Source organism: Dendroctonus ponderosae, unplaced genomic scaffold, assembly GCF_020466585.1.
Source record: "Dendroctonus ponderosae isolate FM_Combo_2020 unplaced genomic scaffold, Dpon_F_20191213v2 Dpon_F_20191213_9, whole genome shotgun sequence".
Taxonomy (NCBI): Eukaryota; Metazoa; Arthropoda; class Insecta; order Coleoptera; family Curculionidae; genus Dendroctonus; species Dendroctonus ponderosae.
Genome location: NW_026019116.1, coordinates 7,583,504 through 7,604,951, shown reverse-complemented (window position 1 = coordinate 7,604,951; position 21,448 = coordinate 7,583,504). Strand labels below are relative to the sequence as shown.

The window sequence follows — 21,448 nt, the reverse complement described above, 5'->3', positions numbered from 1 at the left end:
TTATCTCCACTTAATTAAAGCCTTCGTACCTAAAATTTTTCTACATGCAAGCAATATAGCAGGCAAAGTTATTTTACAAAAAAATATTTTAATGAAATTACGATCATACTCTAATAAATTATGAGTAATTTTTATTTACAGTTTTTATTGAATTGGATTGATTGAATGAAGCTTGTGTCCATTTAATTTTTGGGCTTGGGATCTATTTAATTAGAGCCGCTTACATAAAATATTTTTCTATATGCAAGTTGAAGAAACCGAAATATATTACGCGAAAATATTAATAAAATGGCCATCATACTTTAATGGATTATGAAGACAATAATATTTACAGTTTGAATTTGAGTGGTTTGATTTGGCGCTTTTGTGGGTTTAATCTGCATTTTGAGATGGAATTTTCGTCTATATTTTTATAGTAATCGCATACTCCGCGGGATTATCGTTTCCGATTTTGCGGGTTTGCAACTCGAAAGCAATATTAAGCCCAATTAATTAGAGTTTCGTACCTAAAATTTTTCTATAGGCAAGCAATATAACAGAAAAAAATAGTTTGAATTTCTACAATATTTTAATAAAATGACCATCATACTCTAATGGATTATGAAGACTTTTATTTACAGTTTTTATTGAATTGGAATCGTGCTCAGCGAGCTATTGACAGATGAGCCAAAATTAAGCAAATTATTAGAAATAATGTTCATTATTATAATATTTTTTATATTTACGCTGTAATAACAACAACTTATACATTGTAGTTGATAGATAAAAGTGCTAGAAAAATTGTGTTGATATTTTACTTATCTGACCATAACTCGCTGTGGATAAAAGTGCAAAAGTGTAAGTCCCTCTGCAACTCAATTTCTTACCTGCTTTACTTGAACTGTACTTTTTGAACTGAATTTGCACTGTTCTTTCCGCGCAGCATTGGCAAGGCCGCAGATTTTCTCTGGACAACTTATCGCTTTTTCCACACTCACATTGTGAATTTGAGCATGCGAAGGTTGGCCTGTTGTACGACCTCAAAACAGATACGCAATAGAACGATCTTATATATATCTTATATATTACTTACTAATTAGAACGATCTTATATATTATTACACTTATTTGCCTGACCGATTTTATGAAACCGTCTTAATTTCCGTCTAATCTCAACTTACTTTCCACCTTGCAGTAGTAGTGAGGGGCCGGACAACATTGCCTTCCACTGTTATTACTATTAGCACTTAAAGCTCGGCAGATGACTGCAGGCCGTTCTTGGCAAGGACTGTTGCTGCGCGATCTTCTTCTGGGCCTGCTAAAATTGTGCAAAGTGTTTACGTAAGAAAACCAAGCTGATGGCTTTTACACACATGAGCTACTTATTTGTAGTTAAATTTGAAAATTGTAGCTCTAATTGGAGCCATGCGTTCATCTGAAGCACAAAAACCTTATGAATTTTTAACACAGGCCATAAATGATGGTGTAATATGTAAAGGGGGTCGTATTGTCCACACTTTCATAAATAATAAATTGAATTTTCTCATGGAGGTTTACCTGAAAGGAATTCTAGACTGTTTCCTATTCGTTTTGGGATTTGAGCAAATTTTCAGCATTTTATGGTTGGAAAGGGGAAAGTTGTCAATTGAATGAACGGTTTTGTGAATGGTACACATGGTACCATGAGCGGAATCTTCCAACAGTATTAAATCGTCGACGTTGTGCCCAAATTTGTAAACCTGCAACAAAAATATAACGTTTAGAGATTACTAATTGTAGCAGTCAAATTTTGCCTGCACTTCTGCAAATATTATATATAAACACGTGATTATTAGTCTTAGCGATCAACAGACGTGATTTTCAAGCCTCCAGCATTTTGTGTTGGCCTGTTTTGATACGTCTGTTTGCAGACTTCCATCGCATTTTTTTTTTCAGGAAATATGCATGTATTCGTCACTATTGTGACGAAAATTGAAAATTCTTATTCCATACATTTTTGGAATGATTGCAAAAAAGGTTACGACTTTCAACGCCCAAAAGAGTCAACTATCCAAAAATCAATAATCGTATTTGTATATATATCGTATCAATATCATATATCGTATAATGAGGCAATAGAACGACTGTTGGAGAAATTGTGAAAAATAAACGCTTTTGCCGGTCAAAATGTTCGTTTTTGAAAATTAAAACGATTACGAATTAAAAGAAATGATTCCTGTTAGTTACCTGTGTCATTTTGGAATTAATCTGGGCTGAAATAACAGCAGCACTGCAAAATTTGGAAAAATGCACAATAAATTCACAATAATCTGACAGTGACTTTGATATCGTCACGATTTCCGAGCGTCATTTTTAAACAACTGTTCAAACTCAAATAACCGGCGAAAAATTCAAACTTTTTATGAACAGGTTTTTCCACGGCTGTTCATGCCCTAATCCTCCCCTTTTATACGCTTTTTAAGGGATAAACAATACATTTTTAAACAATTTTTGCTGACTTCTTCTTGCAGTTCACCACCCCTACCGCATGATAATAAAAATTGAACTTTTCAGTTCTATTGTGTTCCAGGTTTCACCACAAAAGTATCCAAATTAAGTTTATGAGAATGCAAGGTTTCATTTTATTTATTGTTTTTTTAATTAAATTTCATCTAACTTGTATTATCAAATACATTGAATAAACCTTGTAGGTCTCAAGATTCATCTGCAAAATCTAAATTTTAATCTGCCGTTGAGGCAGGAAAATTTCGTAGAAAATTCTATACAAAAGCGCATACACAATTTTTCGTCATAATCTATTAGAGTATGATGGTCATTTTATTAACATTTTCGCGAAATATATTTCGGTTTCTTCTACATGCATATAGAAAAATATTTTATGTGAGCGGCTCTAATTAAATAGATCCCTTGATCGCCCAAGGCCAAAAATGCAAATTAAATAGACAAAAGCTTCATTCAATCAATCTAATTCAATACAAACTGTAAATAAAAATTCTTCATAATCCATTAGAGTATGATCGTCCTTTTATTAAAATATTTTCGTAAAATTGTTTTTGTCTGCTATATTGCTTGCATATAAAAAAATTTTCGGTACGAGGCTTTAATTAAGAGGAGATAAAATTGCTTTAGACCCAAACCCGAAATAATCCATTAAAGTTAAAACTCTAAAGATTATTGTCTTCATAATCCATTAAAGTATGATGCTCATTTTATTAAAATTGTCCACATCCATTTTAACGTTTTTAACATGAAACATTTCCAGCATGATTTCAAAATTAAGGTTCGGGCAGGTTCAAGTACATAATAAATAAACAAAGAATTCAAATCGGTTAAATGGAGAAAACTATTTGCTCTTCTTACGGAACATTTTACCGGGTTTTGCTACAGAGCTCGAGATACTGCAAACAATTTTCCATGCAGCAGATTATTTTAAAAACAAGCCCGTAATTAATGGAAAATCCATCAACATTTTGGACATTTGTTAAAATTATTAAATGAGTTCAATAATTCAGAATTAAAACTTACATTCTTTTTTCGTTCTGAGTAATTAAAATCTGAATTGCAAGGCATCGTAAATAATTATTTGTACAGAAACTGTAGGTCTGATGAAAATTTTATAAGACAAAAAGTTTTGAAAAAATTGAATTTTTTTGTACCAAGGGTGACAAAATACAATTGTTTAAGAGCTTAGAGCTGAAAATTGTGATGACAATCTAACATCCAAAGTGGATTTCCGGAGCAGTTTGGGTTGGTTGTAAAATATGAAAAATATTATTAATAAATTATTCTTACTATACCTACTGTCATCACACTGTACTTACATTTTAGAGGTTGTCACATTGCTGGTATGGACTTTCACCTAAAACAACACTTTATAGTAAAGTAAAATATTATAGTAGTAAATAAAAATCCTCTAAAATCGTGTCTATGCATCTACGCTTTCTCTATACAAAAAATGCATCTACCAAGCCAAAGCAGGAAATAATTTGAAATTTTTAACAACGTTTAGATTGTCATGCCACGTAGTTGGTGAAAAATGTGCTTACCCAACTGCGCTTCTTCCCTTGAAAAATCGTATCTTCCCAACTAAAGCAAGCAGCAAGTTGAATTTTTTACTATGTTTAGAAGACACCTGGTGCTAAAGATGCTGAAAGTTTCGCAAAAGTCCTGAAAAATACAGATTTGTTTCAACTCAGTAAATATTGGTCCAGTAAAGGGTGTGTTGCAACGCAACATCGCTTTCTCCTTTAAAAACTTGCATCTGCCAATCCAAAGATGGAAATAAGATTGCATTTTTACCACGCTTAGACCATCGTTGGTTCTAAATATACTGAACGTTTGCCAAACATCGTTCGCAATTCTGARWTTTTCCAGCTTATTAAATATCAGCCCGGTAAAAATGTCTTTACTCAACTTGTCCGCTTAAAAAATCGCGTCTTCCCAASGAAAGCAAGCAGCAATTTGAATTCTTTGCGATGYTTAGAAGACACTTGGTGCTAAAGATGCTGAGAGTTTTATGAAAATCATGAAAAATCCAAATTTTTTGCARCTCAGTAARTATTAGYGCCGTAATGGACGTGWCTAAGCAACTGCGCTTTCTCCTTTAGAAAATCGTATATCCCAAACYAAAGCWGGAAAAAATTKGAAATTTTTACCAAGTTTAGRCCATAGTTGCTTGTCAAGAAACCGAAKGTTTGMWAAAAATCGTCCGRAATCCAGRAGTTTTRCCAGCATAGTCAATATGAGTTCGGTAATAGATGTGTTTACTCAACTGCGCTTGTTCCCTTAAAGAATYGCGTMTTTCCTTCCCAACATAAGTAAGCAGCAATTGGARTGTTTTTCMATATTTAGAAGRCACTTGGTACTTAACATGCTGAAAGTTTCATAAAAATCCTATAAAATCYKSRKWTTTTCCAGCTCAGTAAATATCAGTCTMGTAATGCACGCAATTTTYTATWGTGGTTTTTTGCAATGTTTACTAGACTAAKGTACTCACTGTGTTTATGAAGAATATGCRGAATKGATCCAATTAATCGCACACCAGAAATCCGCAGAACATTTCAACCAGACTGGTTACCAYTTGAAGAACTATCGTTCAAAGCATATTAAAAWWGCAAGCCCTCATCTCGTAAATAAATACATATTAACTAACTTATTTATACAACGTTATACTAAYAYAAYTTATACAATAACTTAGCCAAAATTGATATTCGCGTTAATGCCAACCACTTGAAAATATTTGCAACCATAAAATATATTTGAAATTAATGGGCCTAAATAGTTAGTGCATGGGCACTACTCTAGTCGCCTATGGGTAGTGCTCCCAATTTAATTTGTTCTAATAGTTCTGGCAAAACCACCTTGTGAGTGTAATTTGCGGCCAAAAATTTCTCTATAAAAGTTACGTTTTTGAAAGTAAAATAATTGCTTAATAACGACAAATCATCAGAGCAAATTTGCGCTATTACAATTTCATAAATCTGAAACAGCTTCTGGTATGTATCGTGATCTAAATCTTTCGAAAAGTCGAATGGCAGGTTGCCGTCTTGGTCAGCCGCAAATAGCACACTTAGCCGAATCTTGAAATCGCATTTCGACTCAATCAAATTTAACAAAACGTCTACAGCCTTACTGCATTTCCAGTAAACACTCTCATGTAATATATTCCGACCTCTATGGTCTCTATGTGGCAAAAATTCCAGAAGGCAAATGTTAAAATCGGCTTTATCAAGATGTTCTTCCAGCCAACTGAAAACGGCTTGAACAGTCGCATGGAACTTTCTTGCCGCCGCTAAAGCCAACGATGTTCTTCGATCAGTGCCACTGAAAGGCGTAAGCAGATGATTCGTGAATTCAATAAACGTGAGCCGTTTGAACCAGCATTCAATCAATGTTGTCACACTCTCAGTCTTTCCTTGAGCAATCGACTTATTCAAGAGGGATTGGTGACAGGGACTTGTGAACAATCCACAATACTTGCTGGGAAAGTGTTTTTTCATGAATTCTAGGAAAATGTTGATGGCTCCAGTGTTGTTGCGATACACACTGATTTCAACTGGAGTCAAACCTTGTTTGTCGCCGCATTCTAAATAGTCTAGAATAGTGTTCATTTTAGCATCTTGCGTATAGAGTAGCAACCAATCAAGAAATTGCGATAAAGTGCCAGCCATGGTTAACTTAAACGCTAACCAATGCAAAGGAGTTCTGCCCGAAGAATCTTTCAATGGCAACAACTCCATCACTTCTTGTAAACTCTCTAAGTGATTGTTCTGCGCCACAGACACATCAGTCACGATCTGAAGCAACTTCATAAACTCAGCCCCCTTAGTCCTACTGCAAAAGTGGAATAAAGTGCCGTCCTTTGCAAAACCGTTTTTACCGAAAACGTCTTTCAGTAAGCCTCGATTTACCACTTGTTTAACCAAAGTTTTCACAACCGCATCATTTTTGCCAAAGTCTCTGTTTAATAGCGCTACTTGCAGCATCGTCACTTCCCTTACTTGGCCATCAAGCACGATCAACATTTCCTTATGAAAATGCGTCAGGATTTTCGTGACATGCTCATTTCGAAGCGAGCCTAAAAACGTTTCTACAGTCCGAAACTTGGAGTTTCCAGAATAATTCAATTTTTGTTGATGTTGGCCAGGATTGTAAATAGTCGTATATAGAGGAATGCTGCCGTACGTTCCGGCTTTGCACAACAGAGCGTCACATATGTGCGGGTAAACCAGCATTTTATCAACAAAGAACTTGATGATATTGGGATAACCCATAAGCACGATCTTATGCAGGAAAGTGTCCCTGGAAGTCGGCTGCAAAATCTCTTCCAGTAAGGGCTTCGAAAGCTCAACATCTTGATTAGGATACTGAATGAGCATTTCATTCAAAAACGCAGTTATAAGGTAGAACCCGTCGTCTATGAAGATCGTTTTCAACAGCAAAGATTGGAACTCTTCCACCTTCAGTTTCTTCGCGAGTAAATCCGCTACGAAATAGTCTGCGAAGCTTCGATGAATAAACTGAAAATGTGAGTCCGAGTAAAGTATTAACAAACCTGCCCGAGCCAGAAGCGAAGGGGTACGAACGGGTCGTGGCCAATTTCCATCGGGGAACAAAACATTTAGCGCTAGAATCGAGAGGTCTTGACGTAGACCCTTCGACTGATCTTCACTGATTTCGTCTGACAAAACGCTACTCACGAAAACGCCTTTGCCGTAAAAGTAGATGTTAATTTTGCTTTGCACGAACATTTCGAACAGACTGGTTAATCCGATTTTTGCCGGCAACTGGAAGTTCTGATCAATCACTACTTGCCCCAACATGTTCAGCTGCAGGGGGATATCGATAAAGGATTTCTGCGAGTCGCGAATTGCCCAGTTCCATTGATCCACAAAGAACGCTGCAACCGGCCTAAAATGCAACTCTTCCACATCGCCGATGGAAGAACGCTTCAACTCGTCCGGACTGGCTTGCATCATTTTATTGAACACGCCTTCGTCGTCCTCGACGTGTTTCAAAATATTGCCGGCGATTGTCTGCAAATACAGCTGCAGCGTGGTGCTTTCTTCCATCTGCAGCAAATCCTTTACATTGGAAGCGAGTTTTAGCGGCCAGAATTTGCTCAAAAACCCCGTTTGGTCGTCTTTGGTCAAGTTGCTTAACACGTGGGCAGGTCGTACTAGTGTTTCCTCGAGAAACACTTTCTGCTGTATGCGAGTGGTGATCCAAACTTGTGCAACTGCGCTTTGCTCGAGCATTCGCAAAATTTTAATAACATGTTGCTGGTAAGTGGGGCAAACCTCGTCAAAGCCGTCGAAGAAAATCACAATTTTCGGAGTAACCGCGCGGTTAAGCCCGTCTATTCCCAGCTTGAATAGTTTTCTTTGGAACCTCTCTAATGGGTGCCCCACATCTGCCCAGAGGGCCAAGTCGTAGACAAAGTCCGAGTCCACAACGGCTGGAAGCTCGTTTAAGCTTTTAGTAGACTTTCTGCTGTCTAAGTCGCTCAGCCGTTGCCGTTGAAAGGCGTGATCGTTCAAGTTGATCCTCGCTATCCACAAGTCTCTATTGGCCGCTTTCATTTTTCGGCTTAAGCTCGTTAAGTATGTGGATTTGCCCATCCCTGGCTCGTTAGCGACAATGACGGTCTTCTGTTTTAAGTTAAGACTGGCGAAGGTTTGCTCATTTTTTCTGGGCAGCTCCATGCAGTTGGCTACGGAGCGGTTGATGTCTGCGGCTCTTCCCGTATGGGATTTCCAGTAAAAACCCGTCTCGTGGCGCTCAATCCAGATGACTTCCACATGTGGACGCTTATGGCGCACGAGATCGTTGAACATCCCTTCTTCGCCCGGCTGGGCCGATGGCGCACATATAATGCTGCCGGAAGCATACTGATTTCCCAGTTGAAAATCGGACGATGCTTTACTGACCCCCAGTTTGCTAAACGCCTCTTTGGTAATTCCTGTGACTAGGAAGACTGCATCCTCCACGCTGAATACTTCAGTGGTGAGCTGCTGTTGGTGCAAGCAGCGCTCGATGTAGCACTGAGCATCGTAGCCAGAGGAAGAAAACGCTTTAGCGTCGCCAATTGCGATTCGTCTTTGTTCGACCAGATGCTGCAAAGCCTGCTCGTCCACAACAGCAGCAGCTGACTCGATGTCGAGAAGATGGCCCAAAGCAACAGTTTCACTCTGCAAAAGTACGGGGGCGGCCAAAAGGGCTGTTTGCGAGGTTTTACTCAAGTGACTAAACTCAGTTTCGTCTGCGAATTTGCGTATTTCCCAGGCGGTGAGCGCACTTAACGCCCTCCAGACAAAATCGGATGCATCCGCTGAGATGAAAATAATCTTCTTCTGCTGTAGCTTCAGGCTACTCAGAAGACCTTCGCATGCATACCGGAATCCCAAGTCGCTCAAGCTGCCCCGCTGACACTCAACGATGGCCAGGAAGAACTTGTTTTCGATGCTGAATGCGTCGCAGACCATTTTCCGCACTTGAGTCCTGAACAGGCTCTTGAGGCGCACACAAATGAAGCTATCCTGATAAGCTAAACAGTCGATGCCACTTTCCTTCACCGCCTGCAGGACCTTCATGGTGCTCAGTCGGGTGGAGCCAGCGGAAATCGACAGAATCCTCTTGTCTGATAGTAGGAAGTTTTTGAACGAGTCGCTAGTCTCTAGGAAGCTGATGCTGTAGCTGTGCAATTTATCCAAGTATGCCTTGTTTAAGCCCGACGTCATCAATGAAACTAGGCGCTCCTGCAGTGCCTGGTAAAACGCTTGCCCCTGATCGCTTGACAGCAACGTGCTCCTTCCATTCCTGTATTCCATAAACCATTCTAGAATGTGCCGTTCAAATGAGTCGCTCAGCAAATTCGCATCGAGCAAACAAAACTGCTCGCCGAACTCCGTCTTCAGAATAATATTCAGCTGGGCAACGTCCGGGTAGTTCACAATCAAGCGAAATTTCCCCAAAAACTCCTGCAGGTGTTTGTCGAACCGCGATGGAATGCAAATCATTTCGATCATCACCATTTGACCGAGCAGCGCCTCAACGCTATTTTGGCATCGAGATTGTCCGTCTGCAAGCTGCAAACCGGCAACTTTGCCAGCCAGTGCGAATAACATTGGAGGCACACAGATGCCGAGGGATTTCCATTGGTCAATGCCATTTTCCAATTTAGACTTTAAGTCTTCCACTTTAGTGCACTTCAGGATGTCTGATCGCAGAAGCGTGGCAAAATCGGCCAGCTTCCTCAGTTTCTTCACGTCCTCGTTTACTTTAGCGTATGTTGGGCTCGAATTGTCCTTCAGTGAATCCACAAACTTGTTGCAATTATCGGCAGCAACTGCTATTTCCTGTTTCACCCCATCAATTGCTGCATAAACAGCGCTCTTCAGTTGATCGCTCTGGCCCTTATGGTGTTGAAATGCTTGCAGAGCGTTTTTCAAACTGTTAAAGTTGCATAAGTCTTTCAAAGTTTCCGAGAACCTTAACATTTCTTTGGCATTAGATACGATAACAGTTTTGTGGTTCTCTCTAGCGACACTTTTAAACGCCAGAGCCTCATTGAGCACGGGCTGCAGTTGTAAAGTCTGCAAAGCGCCTTGGATATGTTGGAGGCCAGTTAGAAGCACGCAACTCCTGCAGTTTTCTATGAAGGCAGACTTCATCAGGGTGGAAACGTCGTCGTGCGAGCTCCTATTGAACCGGTAAACTTGAGCATCCGATGTATTATTGGGGCAAAACAGAATGCATTGATCCGACAATCTGGAGCACATCAGGTGTTTTTCCCATTTGCCCACAAAGTCGTTGTACTTTTTCTCCCTAGCGCTTAACGATGCATCTTGCTTCCGTTTGTGCTTGGACAAATCAAGGCTGGTGTTCGTGCATAGCAGGAAATCCTCTAATTTTCCATCTTTAAATGTGGGATTTGCCACAATTTTACAAAAAGATATGAAATATTTAGTAATTGAAAAGTTGCCACTGTCGATGGCGATGAAGTCTTTTAAAGCGACGCGGTCCATGTGAGGATTGTTTTTGTGTTTGGCCTGCAGGAAGCTCCAGTGCCAATTATTATCCGATTTGCTCTTGTAGCGTACCACGATGTCATCGAATTTATCAGCCTGGTCCATTTCAGTGGCCAAATCGAAAATTTGGAATTTTGCGACGCCTCGGTGCGTGTAGAGCATGAGCAATTGAAGCTGAAAAATTGTGCCATGCAACGAAAACTTTAGTCCGGACGATGCATAAGTCTCAAGAGGCCGTTTCAGTTTTTTGTGCTTTTCACTATCAGCATTTATAAAATCTGAGACTGCAGACGATCGTTTGGACGTATCGCTACCACTTGCAACATTTAGCGAATCGTCCGGGGAAAATAACTTTTGGAGCTCGATATCTTCGGGTAATTTCTTTCGAACTAGTTCTAAAGCGCTTATTTTTTTAGCGTTGCTATAATTAACATTTGCCTTGTTTCGGATGAGTAACTCAATAATATCTCGGGATGCCTGGGTATTTCCATGTTTTTCGTCATTTTTGTTTTTAATTAACGATTTAACTGAAATATGCAGAGGACTGTCCGCCCCCGAATTGAAATCTTTGCAATTAACCAGTTTATATGCACTGGCTGGTGTTACTTTACTCAACAAACGAGCTACTTGGGCATAATCATCTTTACGTAAAGCACAAATAAAATCTACCTTGGCATCTTCACAGTCACTATTGCCACCGCCACAATCACTATCTGTCTCTTCACTGGAGTGGGGAATGGATCTTTTGCTCATTTTTGTGGGTTTTTTGCCCGAAATTCGTAGAGAACTGCTTAATTGCTAGTAATTGCACAATTTTCTGCACAAAGGCAAACATATGTTTGAAGACTGTATAAACTAAACCAACCATCGATCCAAGCCCATCCGCAATTGATAAGATAAAATCCTTAAAATAGCATAATCACTTAAACTTTTCACGGCCATTAATTACTCTGTATTCGCACATACAACATTATGAAGAGAAGATGATCTGTTTCGAAGTTTATTTAATTATTCAACAGAACAATAAAAACTTATCAACTACTTTAGAAGACTTGTCTTAACACTTTGATGGCGACAGTTCTCAAGTATTTAACAATATAGGCAAACAATAATTAATTATGTTGACGACACGAATTTATTGCTAAAAGTTATTCACAATTAGTAAAAAGTAGTCAAGACTTAACTTCAAAACTTGTAGAATGGTTCAGCAAAAACAAGTTGATTTTAAACGCACGTAAAACTAAATTAATTTCGATATCGAAAGACTACCAGACTTGGGGTTCAGTTGAATGAAAAACTCGAGTGGCCGTTTCATAATGACAAATTAATTTAAAACGATCATTTATTAAAGTTTTACCAGACCCGAGACTGGAATTTTCACATCTAAAAAAACGGTCATCAACATTTTTTTTGAGTAACGTTTTACTACTTTGTTCAAACAACTAAAAAAGTCATCTACATTTTCCCAGCAAAAAAACTGAGTCCAAAGAAAGTCGACGAGTTTTCTAGCAAAATCGATCTCTTAATTTTTTGCATAAAACATTCAGTTTGCCAGTATTTTACAGTAAAACGTTAGCAAAAACGCGGTTTTTCTGTTTAGAGACAGTGTTGTTATGAAATATTGTCCTAAAAGTGAAGAAACCCAAGTTTCCAAGAGTTTTCCAAATAAATAATTACAAACTTTCACTTTTTCAGTTTCAGGAAGTATTTTGAGTTTTGTCCATAACTCAAAACTGCAAAAAGTTTTCCAAAAATGTTTGCAAAGCAATTAAGGAGGCGAGTGATTTTTATCTTATATTTCACAGACAATACCTGAAGTGTCAGTATTTTAACTAAAAAATAATGCGATTTTTGCGTCGAAAGAATTGCTGAAGATTTTCTCTAGATGCATGATAATGAGCCATTAGTTAAAAGTGAGTAAATAATGGTGATTTCATAGCTTAGTATTAAAAAAGATTATTATTATCATCTTAAAAATTAATAAAATTTGTTTCACAGGATATTTAAATAAAAAACCTGATTTACAAAATTAAATTATATATTAAAAAGTATAAATGAACACAGTACAAAATGTGAGAACGACGAACAGTCATAAATTACACATAATAAAACGACAGCTAGCTTTACACGCATTTCAATTTCGCAGTATTAGCGATTGAAGAAAATAGGCTGTAAAACCAATTTTTGCGACTAGAGGAACTAGACTAATTAATTTAAAAAAAAAACAGTCTTATTTAAAGATGCATTTGAATGATGAATCGATTGCCTTTAGGACAATGGGCGTAATACTGTAGGAACATTTCGTCAACCGGTTCGAAAAACTGCACATTCTTACACGGACATAATATAAATATTAAAAACTACCAAACAAAATACTTATGACTTAAACACATTTAATTACAAATACATCCGATATTCTAATATATCTTTTGTCTGAATAAAATTGACGATTGCCACGAGATAAAAATAACACATTAACCGAACCATGCGATACAGAACGAAAACTATATATACGAAAGAAACATATTTAAGGCAGTCGGTAGATAAGCACAATAAACTATTCACAAAGACGCAATATACCAACTATGCAACAAACTATTTGCTGTAAATTAAACTATAAATCGATCATGATCAGTACACGAGGGCTGAATTCCGACAAATTTATGAAGATGCCCTAACAAAATTGATATCGAAAAATTCAAAAATAATCACAATTAAGATCCACACAATTAACTTATTACTGACTTGCCTCTAATTTGCATAAATTTGAAAAGTACTAACATTGGACTTAAATAGCATTACGAACTACAGTTAATGTGTTAATTCACAGAGTTGAACAGAAAGTCGAGACCTGAAATCAGATTGGTGCATGCAGGGTGTGCCGAAAGGTCTTCAAAAAATTTAAGGCCTGCAAAAGCTGTTAATAGCTTGTAACAGTTGGATTGTTCTTCGAACTAAGGTATTTTTCCCAGTTACTTAAACAATGGTAACATTGCGACCTTCACCGCAGGTTTAAGTTCATTTTTCATGTAGAGTCTGAACCATCCGAACCATCTTCAGCATCTTCTGAATTTCTTGCGCAAATATTAATATTATCTTTTCCGGACACCCTGCATATGTATATAAACACATAACTGAACGTTCACTTTGGCTCCAATTTAATCAATCGAACAATCAAACTATTTCGTACTAATGGGGCATTCTGTATCAAACAATAAAAACAATTAATTGCCTCTCGTTGGAAAACTACAATTTGGTGTAGAGTTTCCCTGGCACTCCTCTGGTGAAAAAACATGCATACGACAAGCAGTACTTGAATGAACTTTCGTTCTTCAACCACTAAGACTAAAACTGGATTTCACTAACTGAAACATACCAACACTAAACAATTATCACAAACCAGAATTTATCGTTTAGGAAAAACATTATTTGCTTTCTGTTGCTTTTCTTTTGAATCTCCGACCTTTACGGTATCCTTTTCCGAACCATCCAGCTTGAATTCGACTCTTCTCGCACGAACTACTGCTGCTCACTTCCTTGTCGCTACTACTCAAGTCGATGTCCTCCTCATCAGTCGTGTAGTCGCAACAAACGCAAACGTTTTGCTTCTCTCGCTTTTCCACTTTGCTGTATCTGAACTTTTCCTTTTTAAACACAGGTTCGGATTTGCCGTAAAATATGCAGGCAAACGACTTGTAATTCGCATGGCAATACTTGCATGAAGGTGTTCCGTGCTCAACAGGCTCAGAGGTTGGAAAGGAATCTTCTTTAATCACTGGTAAAGGGTTGATAATACTGTGTAAACCGGGGTAAAGGAAACTAGTTTGATACGGGTACAAGAACAGATTGCTGTACGGTCGGAAAATGCTGCTATTTAGAAAATTGTAGCTAAAAAGACTCAGGGATGGTTCGAGAATTCGGGTGTAAGTCTGAACGTTAGTTAAAAAACTATTAACTAATCCTTCGGGCGACAGCACATTGTCTTCTCGCTTCATATAGCCGTTGGAACTATTGCTAAAACTTTTATCACAGTCAAGATTCAGATCGGAATTATTACTAAGAGAACAGTCTTCGATTAGTGGCTTACCGTCTAAGTCAATTTGTACCTTAAAATCTATGTCATTATAATACTTATCTTCTAGATTATCATCTAAATTATCTTTCGATTCAACGTCTTGTACCAGGCAGGGTTGCGAGTTTGTGTGCAGTTCGAGATCGTTCAATTCGCAGGCGTGGTAGAAGATCGGATCTCGAGACTTTTGATAGCGTGGCACCGCAATTCCTAACATGTTCATAATTTTTTTAAAAACAACATCACACTTGCCATTTACTTTGATATTGGCACACTCGTCTTTGGGCGTCCACTGAAGATTGACGATGTATAGATTGGGTCGCTTTTTAACTGGCTTGTCCATTTGCCACAACCACGGGTACTTCTTTAAAACTTTAAGGCTTGAACCTGCAAAAGCAACAAATATTAATTAGTAAAAAATAAGCATTTCGATTGCCACGCAGAATGGCGCAGTTGATAATTGCATACCAATCTAGTTTTGTGTGTATATTCAATAATGACTCACCGAGACAAATAATGGTCGTTGCTTCTTTCGCATTCTTGCACGCGCCTTTCCAATTTAAGGGCCACTGTAGGCTTCCTCTTTCGCCAAAGTGAACAATGGTATCTATCAAAGAGCCGTTGCAGATGTAACATCTCCTGGCAAAATCAAACTCAATTACTATAACGGATGTATATTTTTGCACACATTCTGGTTATTAATTGGTTGTAGTGACTAAGCAATTTGTTCTAAATTATCAAAAATACAATTGCGATAAAAGCATTAGCTTGCACACATCCTGTATAATGTAATGTTAGAAGTTCACTTGATTTATGCTTCTAATCATGAAAAAATTGCCACATTCACCAATCTTCTTCACCGCACCAATACCTGTATGTTTTGTGAGCGTATCTGGCAGTGTTTTCAGTTACATCGAACAGTCTCCAAAATTCCCGATGAGGTTTACATGTTTTACATACTTCGATGTACATGTTTCCATGTAACTCTGATAGTGCAGTCCGGGGAAGCCCCGATCGCAAATGGAGCCCATCACAGTTTTGCGATACTACGTATTTGAGGATTTTCTGGCGATAAAGCTCGTATAGAGCCATGTGAGTGTACGTCGGCTCGGCCAGCGAGAGGTCGTGGTCTCTGGAAAATGTCGCAAAACAAAGAATAATGTGTGAATTTGAAAATCAACAAGTCCGATCTGAGAGCTCGTGTGCAGAGGAAATCATTCGTTAGTCCTGGTCTAAATTGAATATGAATTTGCCGCTTCGGCAATTTTCGCCAATATATAAGGCTACGAATGTAGTGTGTTTATTGGGGATTAATGGATAGACAATGGAGGATGGGGCGCCAGTTTGCAGAAAGCAGGTAAGAAGGATTATTACACACACTCAGAAAATTGAGCCACGGTGGAGGGCAGTGAGGAATTTGATTCCCGGGAATTCTTGCCGCTTTGAAGATCAATAATCCCATAATTAACTCAGTACTGATATCGCTATCAGTATTCACCAACAGAGTTAATTATTAAAACTATTAACACATTAACAAGCAATTTACCCAATATCTCTGCCCTCTTTAAGCCTGGTCCATATACCATTCGGTCCTCGATAATCAGGTATTTTGGCAGCAGTACTTATTCCAGCTCCGGTATAGACTACAAGATGTTGCGACTGAGCAATGGCTTGTGCTAAAACTTGGCATTTCTGTGTAAGGACTTCCTCCGGATCTTCGAGTTCCTCCAATCTCTTCTTAATTTGTCTCCGTTTATTCAACCGTTGCTGAACTTCATCCACGATACCTGAACATTCACTTAACGTTTTAAGATCGGCAGGATTGCGATCATGTTCAGACTTTTGCAGGATTAAGGAAACCTGTGCGAGAAAAACGAAAAATTAGCCATCGTTATCTAACAGATGAAGCGCGATTTATCGGGAAAATGATAAAGTTCATACACACTTTTCTTAAATTAGCGTGTCGTTCTTCTTTGGCACCAACTTGTTTCGGCTGCTGGGTTTGGGGGCGAAGTAGCCGAATACGTTTCTTTTCCACTTGTTCCATTTCTGCTTCTTCGCTGTCGGCCTGCTCTTCGCACTCCATACCGCTCTCCATTACTAGGAAAACGTTCCAGTTTCGAAAAACCCCAGCAAAACACTCACTTTCCTCATTTCGCACTCATTTCACCTCGTATTTTTACAGTTGTTTTGATTCGCTTTGTTGTTGACATTTCAATCTACTAATGGACGCGTTCACCAAACCATTAACAGGGTATGATCAAGCGTGACCAACGCAAAACAGGCCAGACTCAATGATTTGTCATAATCTAGGGCCGTCGATTTTTCTGAAATTTATTTTCAATTCAGACATATCAAAAGTTATTCCGCAGCTTCTAATTTTTTCACTCGATATTAACCAATTATAACCGTAGCATTGAGATTAACATCATTTGGAGCGTTAACCTAAAGATATTTTGTGCATGCGAAAATGAGATCGACGGAATTTATGTCGTCACAGCCCTATGATCTATTACGGCTTTTTATACAGGAATTCCGTCTGACAGCTGTTTTAACTTGCTTTCACATGTTGGCAGTGCTGGTTATTGACGTTTATAAAAGGTTAGGCGAAGAGCTCCATAGATTTTGCACTGTTTTGAGTATAAAACTTCTAAAAAGTTACATTATTCTCCCTCAGTGTTTTTCGCGAGCCTATCCACTGATTCGGAAGTTTTTGTGCTGTGTTTTGTATTATTTTAATGTAGCTGTTCACTCTAGAATGTTCTGATGTGATAGACATGGCGGCTACCAGAAAACTACAAGGTAAAATATTGTGCCTTTGTTGTAGGAGCTTTTGCTTTTGAAAGCCGTTTCATATAAGTAGAACTTTCGAATTAAGCACCTGATCGGATAGCTGCTAATTGGGCACTAGTTGCATTCATAAGAGGAGATTGTTTATGCTGGTGAATGTAAACAAAATGTGTGCACTTGCTCTCATTCTGTGTTCATATGTAGAACATACTGAAATTCTGGCCTATATTGGTCTGCTTGCTTGCCTGGTACAACGTCAATTCATCATCCGGGCAGTGGAACCATTTCTTTGGCTATCTAAAGAAAAAATCAGTAAGGTATAGACGCGCACATCGCTAAGACCAGACAAGGCACAGTATTAAAATCTAGTGGATTTTTGATAGCTACATCCAAATACCACTGTCGCAAAAGTATGCTAAACAAAAAACTGCATGAAAGTTGAAAATATACTGTTCCAAAAAAAGTGGCGCTCCAGATTGGTAAATTTCAAATTATCTGTTAAAAAGTTCCGAATAAAACGGTCAAATTCCCAAATTTCGAAAAGGTTTAGTTTCATTAAACAATGATTTAAGAAACTAGTCCTTTACCCAAAGAGCACCTACATTTTTTTAGTTCAACCTTCCGGCTATCTAAAAATAGTCTTGTGCTTTTGTCATCCAAAGTATCAAGCATATCAGGATTAACGTGTGCACGCTGGTCGATTCATGGCATCTTTTACGGGTCAATATATTTTTATGTGGTATCTGAAGACACCCTGTATATGTATAAGAAAGCATCCTCACTTTTTCGGGACACCACAGCAATTGTCCTTAAGGTCGTTTACACTGTTATAAATGGAAAATGTATTCTAAAAAAATGCTGCGGGGTTTGAAGTCAGTTGTTTGCAAAATTTCCGATATTGTGGCCTCCTAAAAGACAAAGCCTTGCTTCAATTTGACTCGTCTCAGAATATTTTAAGCCTTGGCATGCATTTTTTGGCACGCAAAAATGCATGCCAAGGCTTAAAGCAGCAACAACGCTACACATAAAAACTGATGATGGTGGAAAAATACACCGAAACGTATTTTGATTGATAAATAGAGACAATAAATGACTGAAACCCAGGAATGAATTTGATATCCAATCAAACTCATGAAAACTGCAGCAGCATATTTGGTTGATATATAAACACATGAAAATGTTAACATTAAATTGATTTTCTATTAGTTTTGTGAATTATTTTAGGTGAAATAGATCGGTGTCTAAAAAAAGTGACCGAAGGCGTTGAGACTTTCGAGGACATCTGGCAGAAAGTTCATAATGCCACGAATAGTAATCAGAAGGAGAAGTATGAGGCAGACCTCAAAAAGGAAATCAAGAAGTTGCAAAGGCTTCGAGATCAAATCAAAAGTTGGATAGCTTCAGGGGAAATTAAGGATAAAAGTATTTTGATGGATAATAGGAAGCTTATTGAAACTGTATGTGGCCAAGGGGCTTTGTTAAACGGGCGTTTCATTTCAAGTTTGCTTTAGCAAATGGAGAGGTTTAAAGTGGTCGAAAGAGAGACAAAAACAAAAGCGTATTCAAAAGAAGGATTAGGTGCTGCTCAGAAACTTGATCCGGCTCAGAAGGAAAAAGAAGAAATGCAACACTGGCTAAGTTCGTCCATAGATGAATTATCAATACAGGTAATTTTCGGAATGTTCTACGGCTTACATTTTCTTTTAATGGTTTTTATTATTAGACTGACTCCTTTGAAAGTGAGATTGAACAGCTGCTATCAAAAGGAAAGAAGAAACTGGATAAGGACAAACAGGAAAGAATGGACGAGTTAAAATCTCGACTCGAACGACATCGGTTTCACATACAAAAACTAGAGGCTCTTTTAAGAATGCTCGTTAATGAATCTGTTGAAGTTAAGCAAGTAAGATTAGGAAATCATTTCATTAATCAGTTTCGATCAATGTGAGTCATCTTGCAGATTAAACCTATAAAGGACAATGTAGATTACTACATAGAGTCGTGGAAAGAACCCGACTTTGAAGATAACGAATTCATTTATGATGATATCATTGGCCTGGATGAAGTGGAATTGTCTGGTGTGGGTTTACCTTCTTCAGGTAAGTGTCGTAATACGTTCTCTTTTTTATTCCCTTATGATTTTGTTTTTCATTATGTGCTTTATTTAATTTTCCCGATAATGATTGTTGAGTGCATGTGATTGGCCACCTCCGATGTTGTCCGAGGTTTAGTAATCCATCATATTTTCCTAGTTGTATCAAGTGGTTTTTGCTGCAAATGTTAATTGAAATCCTCGTTTGCTACGTTTTGGGCATAAAGAAAAATGTTGTTTCAATTGCTGAGAAAAATGTGAAATTTCATTTTTTATTACAAATGAAATAAATAAAAACAATTAAAAATATACAGTAATAAAGATTAGCTGGGCACAGGGGACGATGTGATCGATAAAAAAGATAAAAACGCAGTGTTCGATTCTGGCGAATTAAAAAAAATGTTGTTATCTGACTGAATGTATTTACAGTCCACTCAGGAAGGCAAACTCTGCGACCAACAACTTGCAGTTTTAACGGAACAATTTTCGATTTAGTTTACTCCTTAGAGTCTCCTCTGTCTGCTGGGGAGTAGATTTCGAGGTGTCCCATACATTTTCCATACTTGGAATGGGAGAGTGAACGCACGGGCTTGAACAGATGAAGCATGATTGTGACATGCACCTCCTCACCTTTTATTTTCCTAACATTTCCCTTGCGTGGCTTATAACACGAAACTAATAATTTTGGAAATATGAAAACAAAAAAGCCTGCGGGTGAATACTTTGCCGCACCAACTGGGAATTTTAAAGTTTACGAAAAAGTGTTTTAGGGACCGCTAATTTTTGCTCTGCAACTAACATGCACCATTTTCGGACACCCGGTTACAATAGTTTATTAATAAAGTCAGCTATTTTTAAGAGAGGTAAATACTTGATGTAAAAACTGGTCTGCATCAATTACAACAGGATTATCGGGCGCAGATTTGCCAATATGCGTTTTGCTGATTTTATACTTAGAAAACTGACCAGATATTACAATGTACTGTCTATAGCTGACTCGTTTTGATACACACATAATTATGTTTGCCGCCGCCGCTATCCGAGAATCCCATCCTCGTTCATTTTGTTTGAACCCTTTGATTTAAACGTTTAGCTACAACTGACAGTAATGATACAGGAGGTACACCTACATCGATGATTTCTGGTTCTTCGCCAATTGCCTCTCCTGGGCCAAGCATTCCCCAAAACTGTTCTAGTTTTAATCATTCCATTGAGCCCATCTTACCGGAAGAGAAGAAAGTCGTGCAGAAGGAAGTCCAGCAAACGCCTAAGGTAACTGAAGTTTCACGACTACGATGTCTTTTACGAGCACTGTGTATACTATTTTAGCCCATCAAGCCCACGCCAATTAGAGCAACCACTACGTCCTTTAATACGAGCTTAAATACATCGTTGGTTATTTCAAATGTTGCGTCCACAGCGCCCAGTAAGTATCGTCATTATTTCCTTTTGTGTTGCTATCGAGGGTGTGAGGTGATGTTTTATTGTACACCCCACTCAATACTGAATAATGAGAGAGAATAATGAATAATGTCTTCAAACCTCAAGACAGCAAAGACCTAAAAGAATCTAATGTTTCTCAATTTTGAGTACGTATGAATTTTAAATCTGATGATGGGGCTGTAGTCTCGCCGAAACGATGTAAAAAATGTATTTCACACTTTCACTGAAACCCATGAAGGACAAGAATATAATAACAATTAAACGCAGTCAGGAAAATAAATTTTAAAAAAATCTACGGAATGACCGTGATTTTGGGTTGATAGAAATTAAAATAGAAAAGCAAATTACTTACCCAATCCTGAGCATTATTGTGAATTAATAGAAAAGTGTAGAAGAAGAAATACATTTTCGACAAAGCAAATGCGGCAGCCGTATTTTATTTCAATGGAATCACTAGAAAAGTCCTCAAAAAGAGTAAAAAATAACGCGGACGAATCTGTCTTGGCTGCAAATACAGGGTTATTCACGGTATACGACACGGACG

General features: G+C 38.0%; 3 protein-coding genes across 8 annotated transcripts in view; 1 reads left to right on the top strand and 2 right to left on the bottom strand.

Moving 5' to 3' along the window:
• Window positions 1-11,378, bottom strand: part of LOC109539381 (girdin) — a 17,068-nt gene extending 5,690 nt beyond the window's left edge. The window contains exons 1-6 of one of the 5 annotated variants that reach the window (XM_048669693.1): window positions 4,751-4,824; window positions 4,025-4,145; window positions 3,800-3,837; window positions 1,536-1,717; window positions 1,160-1,296; window positions 867-1,018 (exon numbers count right to left, since the gene is read on the bottom strand). In XM_048669693.1, the coding sequence (XP_048525650.1) occupies window positions 867-1,018; window positions 1,160-1,296; window positions 1,536-1,654 (408 nt within the window). In that variant the 5' untranslated portion in view covers window positions 1,655-1,717; window positions 3,800-3,837; window positions 4,025-4,145; window positions 4,751-4,824. Of the gene's footprint in view, window positions 1-866; window positions 1,019-1,159; window positions 1,297-1,535; window positions 1,718-2,204; window positions 2,566-3,799; window positions 3,838-4,024; window positions 4,146-4,745; window positions 4,825-4,974 lie in introns of those variants that run through there. The other 4 variants (XM_048669694.1, XM_048669690.1, XM_048669692.1 and 1 more) reach the window with 4 other exon arrangements.
• Window positions 11,379-12,527: 1,149 nt separating this feature from the next.
• On the bottom strand, window positions 12,528-16,832 carry LOC109539366 (NAD-dependent protein deacetylase sirtuin-7). Its single transcript, XM_019907064.2, has 5 exons — window positions 16,525-16,832; window positions 16,126-16,439; window positions 15,451-15,711; window positions 15,085-15,218; window positions 12,528-14,966 (listed from the first exon to the last, which is right to left on the bottom strand). The coding sequence occupies exons 1-5, from the start codon at window positions 16,675-16,677 to the stop codon at window positions 13,933-13,935; spliced, it is 1,896 nt and encodes a 631-aa protein (XP_019762623.1). The 5' UTR covers window positions 16,678-16,832; the 3' UTR covers window positions 12,528-13,932.
• Window positions 16,833-17,125: 293 nt separating this feature from the next.
• The window catches only part of LOC109539365 (CCR4-NOT transcription complex subunit 3), a 7,819-nt gene continuing 3,496 nt past the window's right edge, over window positions 17,126-21,448 (top strand). Inside the window, exons 1-7 of one of the 2 annotated variants that reach the window (XM_019907063.2) lie at window positions 17,126-17,381; window positions 18,594-18,826; window positions 18,881-19,036; window positions 19,093-19,272; window positions 19,330-19,468; window positions 20,579-20,733; window positions 20,791-20,887. In XM_019907063.2, the coding sequence (XP_019762622.1) occupies window positions 17,357-17,381; window positions 18,594-18,826; window positions 18,881-19,036; window positions 19,093-19,272; window positions 19,330-19,468; window positions 20,579-20,733; window positions 20,791-20,887 (985 nt within the window). In that variant the 5' untranslated portion in view covers window positions 17,126-17,356. Of the gene's footprint in view, window positions 17,382-18,593; window positions 18,827-18,880; window positions 19,037-19,092; window positions 19,273-19,329; window positions 19,469-20,554; window positions 20,734-20,790; window positions 20,888-21,448 lie in introns of both variants that reach the window. The other variant, XM_019907062.2, reaches the window with a different exon arrangement.

Excerpts from the sequence above, each read along its gene's own strand:
- LOC109539366 (XM_019907064.2), bottom strand. The coding sequence starts at position 16,677 with ATGGAGAGCGGTATGGAGTGCGAAGAGCAGGCCGACAGCGAAGAAGCA. Across the intron at positions 16,440-16,524 it reads GACACGCTAATTTAAGAAAA|GTTTCCTTAATCCTGCAAAA; the intron begins GTGTGTATGAAC and ends TTTCTCGCACAG. Across the intron at positions 15,219-15,450 it reads TACGCTCACAAAACATACAG|GAGATGTTACATCTGCAACG; the intron begins GTATTGGTGCGG and ends TGATTTTGCCAG.